We start from the raw sequence: 17,629 nt of genomic DNA, 5'->3' as shown, positions 1-17,629 counted from the left end.
CGTAAATTACCACAAAAATGTTCACAACTTTAGTTTGTATTTTTTTATTTTATAACAAATTCTTCGAAATATATACACTCTTGTTTCTGGTTTCTCTTTTGAAGAAATGATGTCGGCAGCGGCGGGTAGGGTTCAACCAACTGTTATTGTTTTGTAGGGATCTCTAAAGCAACTGCTTATAAAATGTATCGAATGGAGTGCATTTTTCATAACTCTATTGGACTGCATCGAAAGATGTTGTGAAATCATAACTCCAATTGAACAACTTCCAATTTTTTTTTTGCTGTGTGGCCTACCCATTACGTGTTCGTTACGTTCCACTATTTATCGCTTTTATTCATCATCAGTGAATACTACTATTATTTTTTGTTGACATGCCCGCTCATTCGTTAATACAACACTGTACACGGACATTTTGACAGCTTCATTCATTTCACAAAAAATCGTGTTTTCTTTTGTGAGTTGTGGTTGTTAATAAATTCACTTGGCGATAAAATAATTGTCGGTAGTGCAACAGTTGAAAATTAATTTGCATGAATATAAACAAAATAAATAGAAAATATTTGCCTTGCATGTTGAAATTGTCGGTTGTTGAATACGCGAAGAAATACGTTTTGCTCGTTCATTCTTATTTTTGATTTTGCTTTAGTTGTTCTTTTCGTTCTTATTCTCACAATTTGCGCCGTGATTTTCCTTGAAACTTTACACCAAGCTTGGTTTGTAAATAAGTGTTTTCCCTTTACTACAAGAGAATAAATAATTCCAATAATTCGATCGGCGTTGCGTTGGAAGATATCGGTTAAGATATCAAGAATAAAGTATAGCTGTGGAGTGAAAAAATGTCATATATAAAGTTGTTCGAAGAATTTGTACAAAAAAAAGAAAGTGACCCCGCCAGAGTAGTAAATGAAGAACTGGACGAAGAAGAAGACGATGATGGCGGTGTAAGTATTTTATATTTTTTAATTCCTTTTATCAATTTTCAAAGTGAGAAACACGCTATTTGAAAAAGTTTGTTTATATGACAGAAAATAGAGCGTGAGAGAGATAAGGCGCGGGAGAGAATTTGTGCATTTGTACTAGCTCCAGTATATCTTTTAAGCTATTACAATTTGAGTGAGATATGGCAACACCGACTTTACGCTTCATACCAAATATAATTGAAAGGAGGAAACAAGTAGATTTTGTTACCGTGAAAAAAAACTTTTATTTACGATGCAATAATGCAAAATTAAATTAATAATACGAATTAGAATTGATGTTAAAGTGGAAAGTTGTATATTTACATGTTTTACACGTGTTTATAACATTCTGGATGTGGAGCTAGGCAATATTTTGCAACAGCACTGCTACACACATACACACACATTCTCGCTTATACTACAGTGAAAAGTTCAGAAATAGAAAAAAAAAATGCGACATCCAATTTGCAATTTGTTGTTGTATAGAAAGACCGACCATAACTAAAAAAGTGGCATAACTGTTTTGGAATTGTGGTGTCTGGCTGTTGCTGAAACAATAGTAAAAACAATAACTAGTAAAAGTTTATATTCTGTGATATGAAGTGAAAAATGCAGTCCAGCATAGACAGTATTGGGAAAAAGCTAGAAATATTAAAATCCACTGCACCAAAGATAGCCATAACAAAATCAACTTTCTTAACACCCATAGAGAAGCCACAATCTGGACAGAAACAACAAACATCTCTGCCACAATTGTATACGACTGTAACAACAAAACAGATAAGGGACGAGTCGAAGAAGACACCACCAACGTTAGCAGTAACAATTGCAGCGAAAACATCAAACACAGTGGCTTTAAAAGATCTAAAAAGTATTATTAAACCGGCAGGATCGGCTACCTCATCTCCATCATCGTCCACTGCGTCATCGGAGAAGACTGTTAGTTATAATATGGCAATTGTTGCTGCAAAGCGACCGCAACTAACAATTGTGGCAACTAAATCTGTAGTTGATTCCAATACAACGCAGTTCACACCATCGCCACCAACACCATTATCAGCTGGAAATGCGAATAAAACACCCATCATTATTACAAAATCTAATGTAAATTACTTTAGTTTTCTTTAAAACCTCCTTTCCTTTATGATAAACATAGTATATAAGGTTTCCTTTTCAAAATTATCAGTATAGGCATTCAGCCATCTCATAGGTTGTAGCATTGGCTTGGTCTGGTTGTAAGCTATCAGAAGATGTACTCGATGATACCCTTTACGCCACACTACATACATTCAAGCATTCATTTAACTCCACAAAGAAAAAGTAGTATTTCATTATTTTTTATTTTGTCTCAACTTCACTTAGGATGGAGCAGTCGTCTCACCTCCGATAAATAGATGCGCGCTGTTCGGTACATTGTGGTTTTAAATAATGCGTTATTGAAAGATAAAACATCAACGTTCCAAAACATGATACCCTTTCCACAATGAAATTTGTCTGGGTTAGACCTCGCCCTAAGATAATTGCACGTCTTTTAAACTAAATAAGTTGTTCATTTCTGAGACTGTTAGAGGACTTCTCATTTCTTCCAAAGACTGATAACAAGTCTGCCAACAGGTCACGAAGGTTTTAAAGTGTATGCCCATGCCCTTGTCTTACAGTGGTTCATCGTAGCCAAGGCACATTTATATAAGGTAGATGCATGAATAACAACAACTAACAAATTCACAAAAACAACATGGTTATTGAAAATTTAATGTCATAGAAACGAATTTTTAAATTTAAGTGTGCATTATTACATTTTGAAAAATCAATTTACAAGAAAAGTAAAAATACAGCTGATTGTCACTTCTACCTTCTATAAATGTGCCTTGATCTTACCGTATCGTTAGAATTTCTTAAAAAGTAGGCCACTTAAAATATTTGTTTTATTTTTTAAAGTAGGCTTTGCGAAAAATGACATAAAATAATACAAACATTTTTTTTATTCAAAAGAGCACCACGGCTACAGCTGATACCTCAACAGAAAGCAGCAAAATGGAGCATAGCTATATACGCGATAATTCATCGGTTAAAGTCTTGAATGTGGAAATAACAAATGGCCTACAACCGGCACGGACCATACTTGTGCGGCGTCCGCCTCAGTGCCCTTCGTGTCATTCACATCCGCTGGATGAACAGGATTTGAATGAGTGCAATCAAGCCTGTATACCTGCATACAATGAAATTGCAGCCAAGGAAGTTATGAATGAATGTGCACGCATTGCAAAATATGTGAAAAACATTAATCCTGAAGATGAGGATTGGGAAATGAAAATAAATCAGTAAGTATCGATAAAATACAACTAATTTTTACCATGATTAATATTTCATTTTATTTTAATTTTTTAGAATTGGCTGGTCAAATATCCAAAAGAATCTATTTGCTAAAGTTGTTCGCATACTGGACAATGATCAATTGGGAAGGCTAGCGAATCAGGGACGCCCAAATGAGCCCATGCAGCGCCGCGTTGTTGTGGATAAATCAGCTGCGCGTATGCGTAAAGCATTGGCCTCTGTTGGCTGGGAAGCGCGGCTGACTCAATGGTTACATTGTTTACTAATGGACACTTTGCCAGCCACCTACATGGCTTCATATTTAGATATATTGCAGACGCTAAAATCAAAACTGCCCACCCTTATGGATAAAATGCTATTTGGAAGACCATTAAATATAAGTCAAGAACTATTGGCTCCTGTTCTCAAAAAGAAATGGGAACCCCAAATTGCAACAAAAACTCGAAAATTACCACAAAATGCTGTTATTGTGGCACTGCCGTCGATGCCAACAAGTGGCCCTGTACCAAATCGTTTGCAAAAATGGTATCAACATTTGGCTACCATAACACAGATTGTACAAGTCACTTTGCCCATGACGAGTAAGTTTGAATCAAATTATTAAAACGACAATATTTAAATATTTATTTATATTTGTAGGTGGTCACATATCCCGCCAACCCTTGGAACAAGTGGCCGAACAAATTGTCTCTCTAACCCGTGTTAAAATACTCGAGTTGCGCAATGAAAATCCTCAACGAAGCATAATTTTGATTGGCTTCAATGCAGGAGCCTCACTGGCTTTACAAGTTGGCATGTCGGAGAATGTGGCCTGTATTGTTTGTATGGGGTTTGCTTACAACACCTACAATGGAGTACGTGGTACACCTGATGATCGTATTTTGGATATTAAGGTACCAATACTTTTTGTTATTGGACAAAATTCAGCCAGATCAAGGTAAGAGCATAATGGAACATATGCAAAGTGTTTTGATTAGGATTTTTGGCGTTGGCATTTTCGCTCGAGTTTTCGAAAGCTTCTTGGCTGATGTTGTATCAATATTATAGTTTATTATAAAATATTGATTTGACTCAAAAGCGGAACTGATCTACCAAACAATTGCCTTTACGATATCTTAACTATGGAACATAAGACGCAAAAATCAAGATCGTTCTATTGGTTTGGTTTGTCTATTGGTACGTCTAGCCTAGCTTCTTGTCTGATGTACATGGGTGAGAAAGTTAAGGGCACCAATTTTTGTATTTCGACGTTTTTGTAAGAACTGCTACCGAGGATCTGAGGGAATGACAGCTCTCTGAAGCGGCGATTGTTAAATTCTCTGAACCTTTGCCAATTGGCTTTTCCATTGTTCAGAAATGTATGGTGGTCAGAGATTATGAAGTTGGGTGGTCTGTTAACGGAGACGATGATCGAAAGACGTCTCAGCTAAGGGTGGATTGCCAGGACACGTCATTTATCAGACCGGCCTAATCACACAGGCCAGGCGATGGTGGTTAGGCTGTGTTCATCCAGAAAAGATATAGGAAGAGGAAGAAAAGTGTAAGGAAAGGAAGAAAATATAAGTGAAGATTAAAAAGCAATATACAAAAATGTTCTAATTTGGAAAACATCACAATTAATATAACTTTAGGTAGAGGATCTGTCCTGGACCCTGGAATATTAATCAGACTTCTTTCTCCGATAATCGGATTGCCCATTTGCCAGTATCTGCTTGGAAGTTATAATAGAGCTAGTGTTGTTAAAGAGAGGGCTGAGGTTGCAGTTCTTGTGTAGGTAGGAATGGCACCGTTTCGAAGTGTGAATACGTTTGTCGCGGAAATGCTGAAGCTGTCGAAAATACCAAATGTAAAAACTTTGTATTTCTTTTTCTTATTTCAAAATATTCCTTTTTTTTTACATTTCAGTCAAGAAGAAATTGAATCGCTGCGGGAAAAAATGCAGTCAGAATCTTCCCTAGTAGTTGTTGGCAGTGCCGATGATGCCTTAAGAGTACCTAAATCACGGAGGAAAATTGAAAATGTTACACAGGCTATGGTTGATACGATGGTTGTTGATGAAGTTTACGACTTTATTAAGAAAATCCTAACCAATCCGCCAGGACCACGTATTCCAACATCTCTAAATAGTAGCATTTTTGGCAAGCAAAATAGATCATTGGCTGGCGAAAAAATTACAGGACAACAACGTAAACGTAAAAATGATGGACTGGACTCGGACGGTACACCAGCCAAGACAAAACATTTGGGTAAGTTTCAGTATGGAAAAGTCGTCATCAGGACTGCCTTACTAATACTAACATGATGTTTTATTTCACATGAAGATAAGAAATCTAAACAAGAATCAAAGAAAACTTTCAAGAAACCCAAAATTCAAGATCCTTTTCAAGTCAAAAGAAAGGGTAACCCACTCATTCATTTTATAAATTGGTTTTAATAAGTTGATGTTTCAAAACCTGTGTAGATTGGTTATAACTAAAATCAAATAATCTTGCTTTTCATATTCCAGTTGGAAGACCACGTACACGACCATTGCCAAATTCAACGGGCATAACGACACCTAGTGGCAAGCAACTTGGGCAAATGCACACCTCTACGCCGGTGGTAATTGGTAAAACCCAGCCAAAACAAACAAAAATGTCTACAACCAATGATGATCTTAGCATGTCACTACAATCGCTTATATCCGATTCCAATGATCCAGATACCAGTTTGAATACCAGTGCCACCAGTAATGATTCCAATTCTACTAATAAGTTGGTAACAAACTTTGAATTGGTTACACAATCGGGAAAGACCACACCTTTGAAAACCACAGTCTTAAATGCCCCCCAAAACAAGTTGGTAATAGGTGGTGCAGGTTCTTCTACAGCGATTGGTACAAAAATAAAAATGATACCCTCAAATCAATTTGTACAATTGAAGCCAACAACATTGCAATCGCAGTCGAAAATTTACACCATTAAGACGGGATCCATTGTGGCTCAAAATCAAGGGAGTGATCTTTTATCGGGACCGCGTATTGGAAGCATTGTTACCACCAGTCCCAGTACGACAAGTTCCGGCCAACATATCTTTACCCTCAAAACTCCCAATGGGCAGACAACACAATTTGCCACAGCTGTGGGTAGTCAACAAAAATACACCGTTATTAAAAACACCACCGGTAATACTACACTACAGTTATCGGGAACTGCCAAAACTTTGCATCCCATTGGTTCAACATCTTTGGGTACTGGTGCAGCAACTACATCATCGGCGTCCACAAGTAATTTAGATATATCGAATATTATTGATATGCCAATTGTGTTTGCCGATAATGATGGTAATATATCGGAAGGTGTGGAAACAAAACCAGCAACAACTTCTTCTACAATTAAACCAGGTTAGTTAGACCATACTTTCTAAATTGAACCCCTTAATGAATTCTCTATTTTTCTCCACACAGCTTCATCAGGTGTTGGTCAATTGATTATTAGTCAGAAAATCATCAAAGAGGCAAATACACCACCCACCATCTCCACCACCAGTGGCGGTGTTAGTTCAACAAGTGGCAGTGGCACGTATGTCATCAACAAACCTGGTACAATCATTCAGTCACAACAATTGGGTGTAAATAAACCCAACAAAGTTGTTTTCATCAATCGCAATACAATGAAACCCTGTCCCAATATTATATCACGTACAAGTTTACCCCAACAAATGCCTAAATATACCAAAGTTGTGGTGACAAATTCCAAATCACCTGCAGGTGCTTCAATAATACCCAGAGCGGGAGCCCATTTAACAAATACTGGTCTTGGCAGCACCACTACATCACCATTGGCTTCAACAGTGAAGAAAATCAATATACAACCACTAAGCTCAACTTCATCAAGCTCCAATTCCCCCTCAACAACCCCAACACGTTCATCAGCCGGTATACTAAATGTACAAACCAAAAATTTGCCACAAATACAGATTATAAATAATCCTAACGCAACGCTGATTTCGACGGACAAGCCTCAGATACGTAATATTGTGGTAAAACCAGGAGGCCTCAAACAACTCCCTCCCCATTTGACCACTCAATTATTAAATCGCAATCTCACAGTACGAAAATTAGTTAACATAGTGCCGGCTACTAAGTCAACTACTATTACAGGATCATCTGGTAGTGGTGTTTCAATAACTGCAACGTCTGTACCTAGCCTTGTTGCTGCTACTTCATCATCAACGGATGCAGATGCTTCATCATCTGCCAACGCCGCCACCACCATACAAACATCGCCGAAGATAATCACTTTAAATCCCCTAAGTCGCACTTCTACACCAACTGCAACTAAAAATGACTAAATATTGTTTTAATTTTAACATTCGTAGACCATGACAAAAATTTAATTTTTTCATGTTCTTTTTGATTCACTCTATCATTGGAGGTTCGTTCTTTACAAAAGAATTGCCACCTCTTCTTTTCACATTCATTATGAAAAATATTCATATTAACATTTGTTTTATTGGTTTGATTTCCAAAGTAGTAATTTAGAATAGATATAGAAATAGTTTTAAAGAAATATCTTTAGTTTATAGTGATGCTGAAATACAACAAAGAATTTTTAAAATAAAGAAGTCTGATTTTTGTTATTTTTGTTCGGAAACAATGGTTTATTTTTTGTATAGGTGAGATTCTGAATGCGGCTCTCTGATTGTGGTTACTGAGCCATGCAGGCGCAATCATTACAGTTTTTTTCCTTTACTTTTTTAATGGTAAAAGTGGTAAAAGAGAAAACAGGCTGTGCGATGATGAGGAAGAAGTAGAGACCATGGAGCACCTATTATGTCGCTGTCCTATGCTATGCCATCAAGTTTACTTCGCCTTGCAAAGGGCCTGAATTGGCTCCAACAAACTGGAAACACCACCTCCACACAAAACAACAGACTTCAGTCTTCAACCACAAATCTACAATAACTCAAAACTCCAAAAATCCTTTGCAATTCCATTTGAGGTTAAGAGGTTAAGAAAAAAATTCTGGTTTCAAATCTGTTCGCGTTCACAAAATTGGACGATGCGCGCAAAAGTTATAGCGGTTTTTATTCTCATATAAAGAAAAAATATTTAAAATATCTTATTTGTTGTTATGAGAAAATGTATGCATAAATCGTTAACAGCATTCCATATCTTTTCGTAGATGTTTACATACAGCCCTATTCTGAACGCATGGGAGTTGGGAATTTTTTCCCATTCCCACATTGAGTGAACACAAATTCACGAACCCCTAATCAACAATCAAAAGTGAATTCACGAACCCTGCTTCCCCCTTATTACAACCAGTTTTCCCCCCTATTTTTAATATATTGCCTGCGCCATCTGAATAAAATTTTGTGGGAGTTTTTTTCCCATTTCCCATCTCCCCTCATTCTGAAAGAAGTTCGAATTGGGAATTTGTTCCCATGGGAAAAAAGTATACATTCTCTATCTTGAATTATGGGAGAATTTTGTGTCTTTTTGTGGGAAAAATCTCCCCAGCAAACAGTGTGGGAGTTTGAAAAAAAAATTAAAGAAATTTCATATTTTTATGTAATTTCATATTTTAAGACACCTACACGACAAAATTATTGCAAATATTTATAATCGCCATGTGTTTGCTTAATAAAAGCATACAAAATGTACTGTAAAATATGTCATTAGACGACTTCGGATTTTGCATATTCTTATATGATACAAAAACCTGCAAGAATCTAACATGTTTTACACCGATAAAAATTTTTCCTTTATGTTATCGAACAAAACAAAAGTAGTAAACATTAGTAAATTTTTGCAGTTCTGGAACAGACCATATGTATTGAAATATGAGAAAAAGAGTCATGGTTGATTCTATTAACGCAGCACAGCAAGTAAAAACAAATCAATTTCAAAATTTTTGGCAATAATTATTAAAATATATTGGAAAATAACCATAATATATACAATCTTTACAACTTTCATTCATTTTCGTAAAATAACCTTCGGGTATTTTAAATCAGACGACTAACGTTCTATTGAAAACGTGTTAGTCTCCTCAACGACACGACAACGATCACACAAACGTACATACATATATGCTAAATTATTGCAATGCTATTCCATTTTCCGAAATGCCTTTTCTTGAATATGATCGTTATTTTTGAACGTAGAAGATTGAAATTTTGCAAGGGCATGTGTTTTAGTTTTAGATTCAATCAAAAACGTATTTTATTTATTTATTTATTTTTTTTTTTTGAAATACGTCTTCTGAAATATGTAATAATCGAGAAAAATATCCGAATTTATCTTTTTAAATTTTTTTAAAAATATGCAAAATACGAGATCTAACGATCATTAGGAATAAGTAAAACTAGCGATATACGCGTTAAACCCCTAACTAAAATTATTACGAATCAACATACAATTTTTAAATTCGTTGCAAACTTAAAAAGTTCCTATTAATTTATACACAAAACTTATGTTTGCCTACTAATTAAAAAAATGCTTACACCAATTCGCAAATTCTGAAGAAAATGTGCTTATTAGAACAATACACACATCGTTGACTCCATTCACTTAAAAAATCCATAAATCAATGCACGGTTGTTGAATTAAGTGAGTTGTGCTTTGCTAATCTAATTCAAAAACCGCGAATTCAATGCAAATAGGCATTTTGTATTACAAAACATAATTACAGCCCCCCAAAAGTATGCTATAATAATTTGGTGTAACTGATTTCGAAATTTCAGCTCCCATCGTTTGCTGTTCCCACGTCGTTGAGAATATGGAAAACATGGGAATGGGAAATTTCGTTCCCATGGGAATGTTCAGAACAAATAATCCCCCTTATTACGATTGGCGTAGTCGTATGCATTCAAATGCCTTAGGCGTATAGTCCAGTCAAAATAGACATAGCAAAAATTCCCACAAAGCTGAATTTTGGTGGAGAGCTAGGGTTGGCCATTAGAAACAACGTCCTAAAAGTCCCCATCGATCCCATGTGTGCAAAACAAGTTATTCGGGGTCAAAGGTCATTTTTGGGGGCATTATTCAGTTTTGTTAATTTTTCTCAAAAACCGTAAGACTTAGCAAAAGGCGGCTAAAGTAAAAGTTGTAGATTCAATAATTGTCTACAAGATTGGTCTTTATGATTCTTAAGAAAGACTTACCATTTTCGAGATATCGCGATCTAAAGGTCAAATAAAAAATTAGCAGCGTAAGTACATTGTGAGGCGAACCGGTTAAAGTAACGACACTATGTGTTAGATACTTCCGTAAGCTTTCAAACGATATCCACTTTACAGTAATCGGTTTAGTAGAACCGGGTCTAACCCGGTTTTTAAATTTGGCCTTTCTGGTCGAATAACCGGCGAACCGGATCCGCAACCGTTGAAAATTATACATTTCCGTAATAAGCGCAACAATCCCTACCTTCGGACAAAACTTGAAAAAAAAATCGGAGAGTTTTCGTTGGGGTCGTTCCCGTTGGGCTTTCGATTATACACACGCAGAGAAAAAATATTTTTCGCTTTTGTTGGAACAAAAATATATGTTTTGGTTCCAAAAATGTATTTGTTTTGTTCAAACATTGTAATCCAAATCCAAAAATACCATCTGTTGTTCCAAACATAGAAAACAAAAACAACTTTCGAATTTCCGCAATATTGTTAAAATCGTTAACAATACCGATTGTAGGAACTATCATAATCTAATTTTGTTTACAAAAAGTATTGTCAATACAGAAAACCAGCCCAGAAATTTTTGATTTGAGTGCATATACTTCTCATATACACTTTTCGCATAACTTGGATATAAATGTCGCGTATAATATTGCAATCATTGATGAACACAATACATGGTTTGCTGCATTGGCAGACAACAAAGCCAACAAAAAGCCACAAGAACCCACCACAACATAAGGAATAATTAAACACCATAACAAACATGAAAAGGAAAGAAGAATGAAACAAAACAGAAACAAATAAAAACAAGAGTCTCACAAGTACATACACACAAAAACAAAGGTAAAGGCAGCATGTCATACAAACACACCACAACCCACCAAAATTGTTTTTTCAACACGACATCGAATAGCGAGAGAAGAGAAACAAATTTTCGGAGAAAATAGAGAAATATTGTTCAGTTGACACAAACTATTTTTGGATTTACAATACTACATGAGGAATCCAACAATATGTTAACAATACATATTTTGCTCTTGGAATATTGTTGGATCAAACATATTTTTTTCTCTGCGTGCATGTGGGTTAAATGGGCTATTTTTGCATAAAATGACTCTAACATTAAATAACTCTACTAAACACGCTCCGATTTTGCTGGATTTTTTTTAGAAGATAGCTATAATTTCGCTCTTCCAGAAAATATATATTTTTTGGGGGGCAGACCCGATTACTTCGCTTATTTTAGCCGGTTCGTCTGAATATGTGCATATTTCCCTTATAAGTGCATAAAAATCATGTGTTTTTTAGAACAGCTATATCTCAAGAATGGTTCCTTATAGGAAAAAAATATAAGGTCAAACTTGTAGATAATTTTTCTGTCTACAATATTTACTTTAGTCACTTTTTGATTAGATCAAACGGTTTCCAAAAAATAAATCCGAAAACCTAAAAACCCTTAAAATTTGACATTTGACCCCGAATAATTTTTTTTGCACACATGGGATCGATGGGGACTTTTAGGACGTTGCTTCTAATGGCAAGCCCTAGCTCTCCACCAAAATTCAGCTCTGTGGGAATTTTTGCTATTTCAATGTCTATTTTGACCGGACTAGTAGTCGCAGTTTGCATTTTTTATATGATGAAAAATTATATACTACGAACATTTTTTTATTTTACAGTATCATAGATCCATAAAATATCGAAAGAAACACATTCATCATTCCCTGGACGGATTTCTTGGGCTATAAATAAAATTAATTTTTTTGATACGACAAATCGGTATCACGTATGGCGTTGAAATGCGAGGAAAGAGTCGTGACCGATTTTGTTAACGACTGCATATAAAAATAAAAAACAAATCAATTTCAAAAGAATTTTTTGGCAATGAGTAATGAAATATATATACATATACATATCGAGCCCTTCCCGCGAAAAAGATGTAAGCGACATTTTTTCGATTTTCGTTTTTTTACGGAAATCTATGAAGAATATTCCAACACACCATCTCCCAAATTTTTAGAACTCAGCCATGTACCGTTACGAAATTAGAGCAAAAACAATTTTGATGTAAGCGCCATTTTTGCTTTTTGTGTACATTTGTTTGTGACAGCGAATTGTCGCTTACATCAAATTGCACATTTACATACCATGTCGTTATTCAACTATATTACAAGAAATACGTTTTAATCTTATAATTCTTCGAATAAATACTTGCTATAAAATAAGTGTGCTTTGTTTTTAAATTGTAGATAAGAACTACTCTAAAAATGATTTGTTTCAAATAATTTTTTTTGATGTAACCGCCACTTCTCAAAGTAAAAGCCTGATTGCGTGACAGCGAAAAAGATGTAAGCGACACAAACTACCGTTATATTGAAGATATTCCAGAATTTTTTTATTTTTTCAGTAAATAGGATTTAATAACAGAACTATACCAAATGTGAATAAACAATTTTGGTTATATCAAAAGTTATTCAATAAAAACCGTCTCCTGTAAAATTAGCTTTTTGTCGCTTACACCTTTTTCGCGGGAAGGGCTCGATATATATATATATATATATTATATATATATATATATATATATATATATATTGGAAAATAATTAAAATAAATATAAATTTTACTCCTTTAATTCATTTTCGTATGACAACTTTCGTGTTTCTATCAGATGACAAACTTCCTATTGAAAATCTGTTAGAGTCCTCGTATAAAGATTCAAGCAATGCAAATTTCTTTGTTCTTGTTCAAAAGATGATTTCGAACAAATTATTTTACAATTAAAAAAAATATACATATCGTCTGCTCCGTCGGAAAAGGTCGTAAGTCCACTTTTTTTGGAAATCGCGTTTTTGTTACAAGATGATAGTACAAGTCAAAACTCGTCGTATGATACCAAGAAAATGGTCGTATGTGGCGTTTTTCTATATGTTTTGCCCTTGTCGGAAAAGGTCGTAAGTCCACAGGGAAATGTATACTTTAAAAGAATACTACAGCTATTGTAGTTCAGATATAATGTTTAATGTCATCCAAGGTTGGGGTACAATGTAAAGAACTGGCCTACACCTTTGGATGATAATCGGATGATATTTGGCGGAACCTGTGGACCAAACTTTTGAACAAAAATGTGATAATTTTTATATTGCAACGAAAATTTACATTTGAAATCTATTTTCCCCTATAAGCGAACTGAATATGAAAGATGGACTTCTGGTCTTTTCATTCATACAAATTGGGATGCTGTATGTGTTCAAATAACTCATATATTGAAAAATTAAAAAAAAAAAAATCAAAATTTTTACTGTTTTTACTCTCGTATATCTTACTTAACTTTATCAAATGGTAATTTGTGGTTTCTCTAGGGACATTTATTCACATAACGAGATAAGTTTGTATTCTGAATTCAATAAAGTAATACCTTCTAACGGACGTGTAAGTGCAATGTTTATATTATTAAATGATTCTAAAATATTAATTGATTGAAATGATATTAAACTAAGAAGGCATCATGCTTTTCTAACAAAGATCCGTGTGAATTTGGAATGGAATTAGACGATGGTGTCATGGGTCTAGTTCCCTATGGTTTTAAGGGTGATTCTGAAAGCTCTGATGACGTCAATACCAAACATCCTAGAAGTAATAGAAACTTCTACACCAAATCACGAAGATCTATCTTAAAAATTGCTGTATCTTAATTTCAAAAGACGGACAGACGGTCATGGTTATACCGACTTCGAATTTTACTCTGGTCGGGCCTTATTGCTTAAATATGTAACCAGGATTGGGGAAACGGAATCGTTCGTAAGTTTTATATAGCGCATTTAAAAAATAGGGCACAGGTGTAACCCGCTCCTCCAAAATTCAACAAAATACATATATATCCTACTTAAACCAAGGGACATCCCTGTACATAATCTGAAAATTACATGGAATAAGTACTTAGGTTTGGAGATTCAACAACCGTTGCCTCGCAAATTAATTTTCTGACCGATACTTTCATAACTTTTACAAAAAAGAGTTTTTTGAAAAATAGGGCCTGCCCCCGCCCCTTCCGAAATTCAAAAAATATAAAGCTTATTTTCACCTCGGTTGTCCCTTGTATATTCTCTGAAATTTTCAAAAAAAAATTGGTTCAGCCGTTTTTGAGTATATGCGAACATACAAACATACGCACATTGTCTTTTGTCTTTGGTCCATTAAACCCGCTAATAATTTGTCTTAAACTCAAATCATTCTTAAAATTTCTCTCCGATCGGAATATTACTGCGATCTACAGGACAGCTACAAAGTCGGGTAAAAATTGTGGGTTTGGTCCATTTCACACCTTTCGATCATAACCAACATCTAATGGGGTCACTTCTAGTCGGAACCCGACCTCTCCACAAAAATTCGTGGCGATCGGTCCAAAATTGAGGCTTGTAGTTTTATTACAATTGTTAATGGATTGACGGACACACATAGCTAGATCGCTTTATCTCGTCAAGATATGAAAAAATGGCAAGGGGAGGGGGTCTACGACGAATACTTCGCGATGTTACACGAATATTGGGCAAAACAAACTTATAATACCCGTTCTACATTGTTTTGTAAAGTATAAATATTTTATTTTAAAAACGTCCGTAAATTGTAGGAAAAGGTCGTAAGTCCCTACAAAAATACAAAACTGTACAAGGAAAAGGTCGTAAGTCCAAAGACATCCAATTATCTCTCAAACGCGACGGAATTTTATCAAATGAAGTACAGGTATTGAAGCGGAATAAATAAATGAAAAATGCTACCTTTACCACCATAATAAAATCTTTAATACAGAAAGCGCTGGAATGTTTTTTCTTCCTCCTGAAAAATTTATTGAAAGGGACTTACGACCTTTTCCGACGGAGCAGACGATATATATTTTTTTTAATTTTGTATGAGAAAAAAATTGTCGCTGTCGTAAATTTTTCGTGATAAAATAACCTTACGACAACGACTACGCCAATGACTACAAATACGTCTACGCCGAAGAATTATTTTGATTGCAAAAACTATAGGGTTGGGTTTTCTTCTGGATTAAAAGCTTAAACATGATCTACTAACAATTCTATTAATTTTTTTACCAAAAGAATTCTTTAAAATGTGATATTTTAGCTTTTAAAGACGAATATTCATAATACAAATCAGTCGTTTCGACACGCCAACTTGCAATTTTGGATACGACTACGCCAACCGTAATAAGGCTGAATAATAAAATTTTGAAGTCCGTACAAACCTCCAAAAAATAAATTAAAAAATATATGCGAAATGTAGACAATGCGTAGAAAAATATTATACCAAATTTATAAAGATTGGGTACATAAATTGCATATTATAGCAACAACACAAACAAAAAACCTTAAAGTGGGTAAAAATCGAGCAATCTGCATACGATTTTGATGCGCATCCGGTTTCAGTAGCACCCATCAAAAATACGGCTATATACACATATTTCAAATAGATTCTTAGAACCGCGGATGTGCCTCCACATTCTATTTTTGGTAAAAAAACCCATATTACTCGCGAATCTCTGTAATTTATGACACGCGTTTTCGCACATATTATAATCGCGTATAAAAGATTCCATTTATGTAAAAAATGTTAAAGAAAATCGAGGTTTAATACGACGATTTGTCAAAATACATTTTTGCCGATTTTCGTATTTCCATGGTATCTATATCCGCGGTTTTAGTGGATGGATCGCGGAAGGTCTCATTAGATCCGTCGCGTAAAAAAAACTAAATTCACGCGGCTTACAAAGGAAATTGAATGGTACTTTTAAACGCAAAAAATAGGTTAAAAAAAATCACGCATACTCCAAATTCCTAGGATGCTGTAAGGAGCAGACTCATGAGATATGCATTAAACGACGTAAAATCAATAGTTCTATAATCCTATTATGAGTATGGAATATTATCGTGTTGCGCGTCCGAATTATTAAAACAATTCAAAAAACCCCGAAATTCCGGCTTAAAAATGTCAATATCAATTTTAGGTGGATGCAGTGGATATATCGAAAAATGATACACTAGTATCATATTGCCCATGAAGTATTCTTTGAGTCTTCCTTTGGGTATACATATGTCTATAAAATGTAAGGTTAAGCCAGAAAACCCATTTTTACCCATTTCTCTACATTGATGCCAACACAGCTTCCACGTAAATTATTTTTAATGGTCGACATTATGGGATCCCTCCAAAAACACTTCATTTTAAAGAATGTCAGTCATACTATATAGAATATGTTAACAGTTCGCGAATTCTGAATGGGTGAAACTCGGATTCATCGATTGTAAAACATTTTTGGTTTTCGCCATATATATCGTCACCAAAAATGCCGAAAGACGTAACCTACATGAAAATCGAAATTTGGTTTTTGATGGAATCAGACACATAAAGCAAAAATACATGCTCTGGCAAAATTTCAAGCATCTACGTTTAAAAATCACGATCCTATACCAAAAATGCTAAAAGACGAACAACATATTATAATTTTCATAAAACACAAAAGGCGTAATCCTCACTATTTTAAAATTAAACAGCAGTAGTTATCAATGTAGTCTTTGATTTTTCCAGAAATTATTATGCCGCAAGTAGGGTTTGTTGCGCTGATTACGAAAATGTATAATTTTCATGTGGAGCGGTCTAATTTTTTTATCAATAGGCAACATACACAGAAAAAAAAACTGTATTTTAGGAATAGTGTTCATAAAGTCTGGCCACGGTTCAAATTTCAGCATTTCAAGAACGCCTTCCATAAAAAAAATACTGGTTTCTTCAGAGAGATTGAAAAAAAAACCAATTGTGGCGAGTTGTCTTGTTTTTATTGACTAACAACAACCACTACCCACCACCAACCTAACCAGAGACAAATTTTGCTGCTTTATGTTAATTCCCAGCCAGCAATTGGGAGTGAGTGAGTCACTTCCTCTATCAGAAGTAATCGCTTTCTGAACTTCTATTCTAGAAAATAGCGATCCTTTATCATTTTACAATAACAATTGCATTGCTGTCCCTTTTTGAACTTCTTGAATAACTACCTAGTGTCAGAAAAGGAGATCGAAATTCTATTATTGCTTTTTTACACTAACAATGCTACTGCTTACGACTATCGCATGGGCAGACACTTTCTCTGGTCAATGCAGACACTTCGATTGTTTACG

At 34.9% G+C, this 17,629-nt stretch overlaps 1 protein-coding gene across 2 annotated transcripts; it reads left to right on the top strand.

The window, feature by feature from the left end:
- The first annotated feature begins 388 nt into the window (after window positions 1–388).
- On the top strand, window positions 389–7,898 carry Rcd1 (Reduction in Cnn dots 1). 2 transcript variants are annotated; one of them, XM_073988557.1, is made up of 7 exons: window positions 389–944; window positions 2,955–3,283; window positions 3,351–3,877; window positions 3,936–4,233; window positions 5,202–5,542; window positions 5,803–6,678; window positions 6,742–7,898. In XM_073988557.1, the coding sequence occupies exons 1-7, from the start codon at window positions 840–842 to the stop codon at window positions 7,626–7,628; spliced, it is 3,363 nt and encodes a 1,120-aa protein (XP_073844658.1). In that variant the 5' UTR covers window positions 389–839; the 3' UTR covers window positions 7,629–7,898. The 2 variants fall into 2 exon arrangements, with proteins under 2 accessions (XP_073844658.1, XP_073844657.1); XM_073988556.1 differs by lacking the exon at window positions 389–944 and adding an exon at window positions 1,100–2,066.
- The last annotated feature ends 9,731 nt before the right edge of the window (window positions 7,899–17,629 follow it).

This window comes from Musca autumnalis, unplaced genomic scaffold (assembly GCF_047663935.1).
Source record: "Musca autumnalis isolate F117 unplaced genomic scaffold, ASM4766393v1 scaffold_5, whole genome shotgun sequence".
In the NCBI taxonomy this organism is placed as follows: domain Eukaryota; kingdom Metazoa; phylum Arthropoda; class Insecta; order Diptera; family Muscidae; genus Musca; species Musca autumnalis.
This window is presented reverse-complemented; position numbering and strand designations above follow the sequence as displayed.

Excerpts from the sequence above, each read along its gene's own strand:
- Rcd1 (XM_073988556.1), top strand. The coding sequence starts at position 1,572 with ATGCAGTCCAGCATAGACAGTATTGGGAAAAAGCTAGAAATATTAAAA. Across the intron at positions 3,284-3,350 it reads TGGGAAATGAAAATAAATCA|AATTGGCTGGTCAAATATCC; the intron begins GTAAGTATCGAT and ends TTAATTTTTTAG. Across the intron at positions 6,679-6,741 it reads TTCTTCTACAATTAAACCAG|CTTCATCAGGTGTTGGTCAA; the intron begins GTTAGTTAGACC and ends TTCTCCACACAG.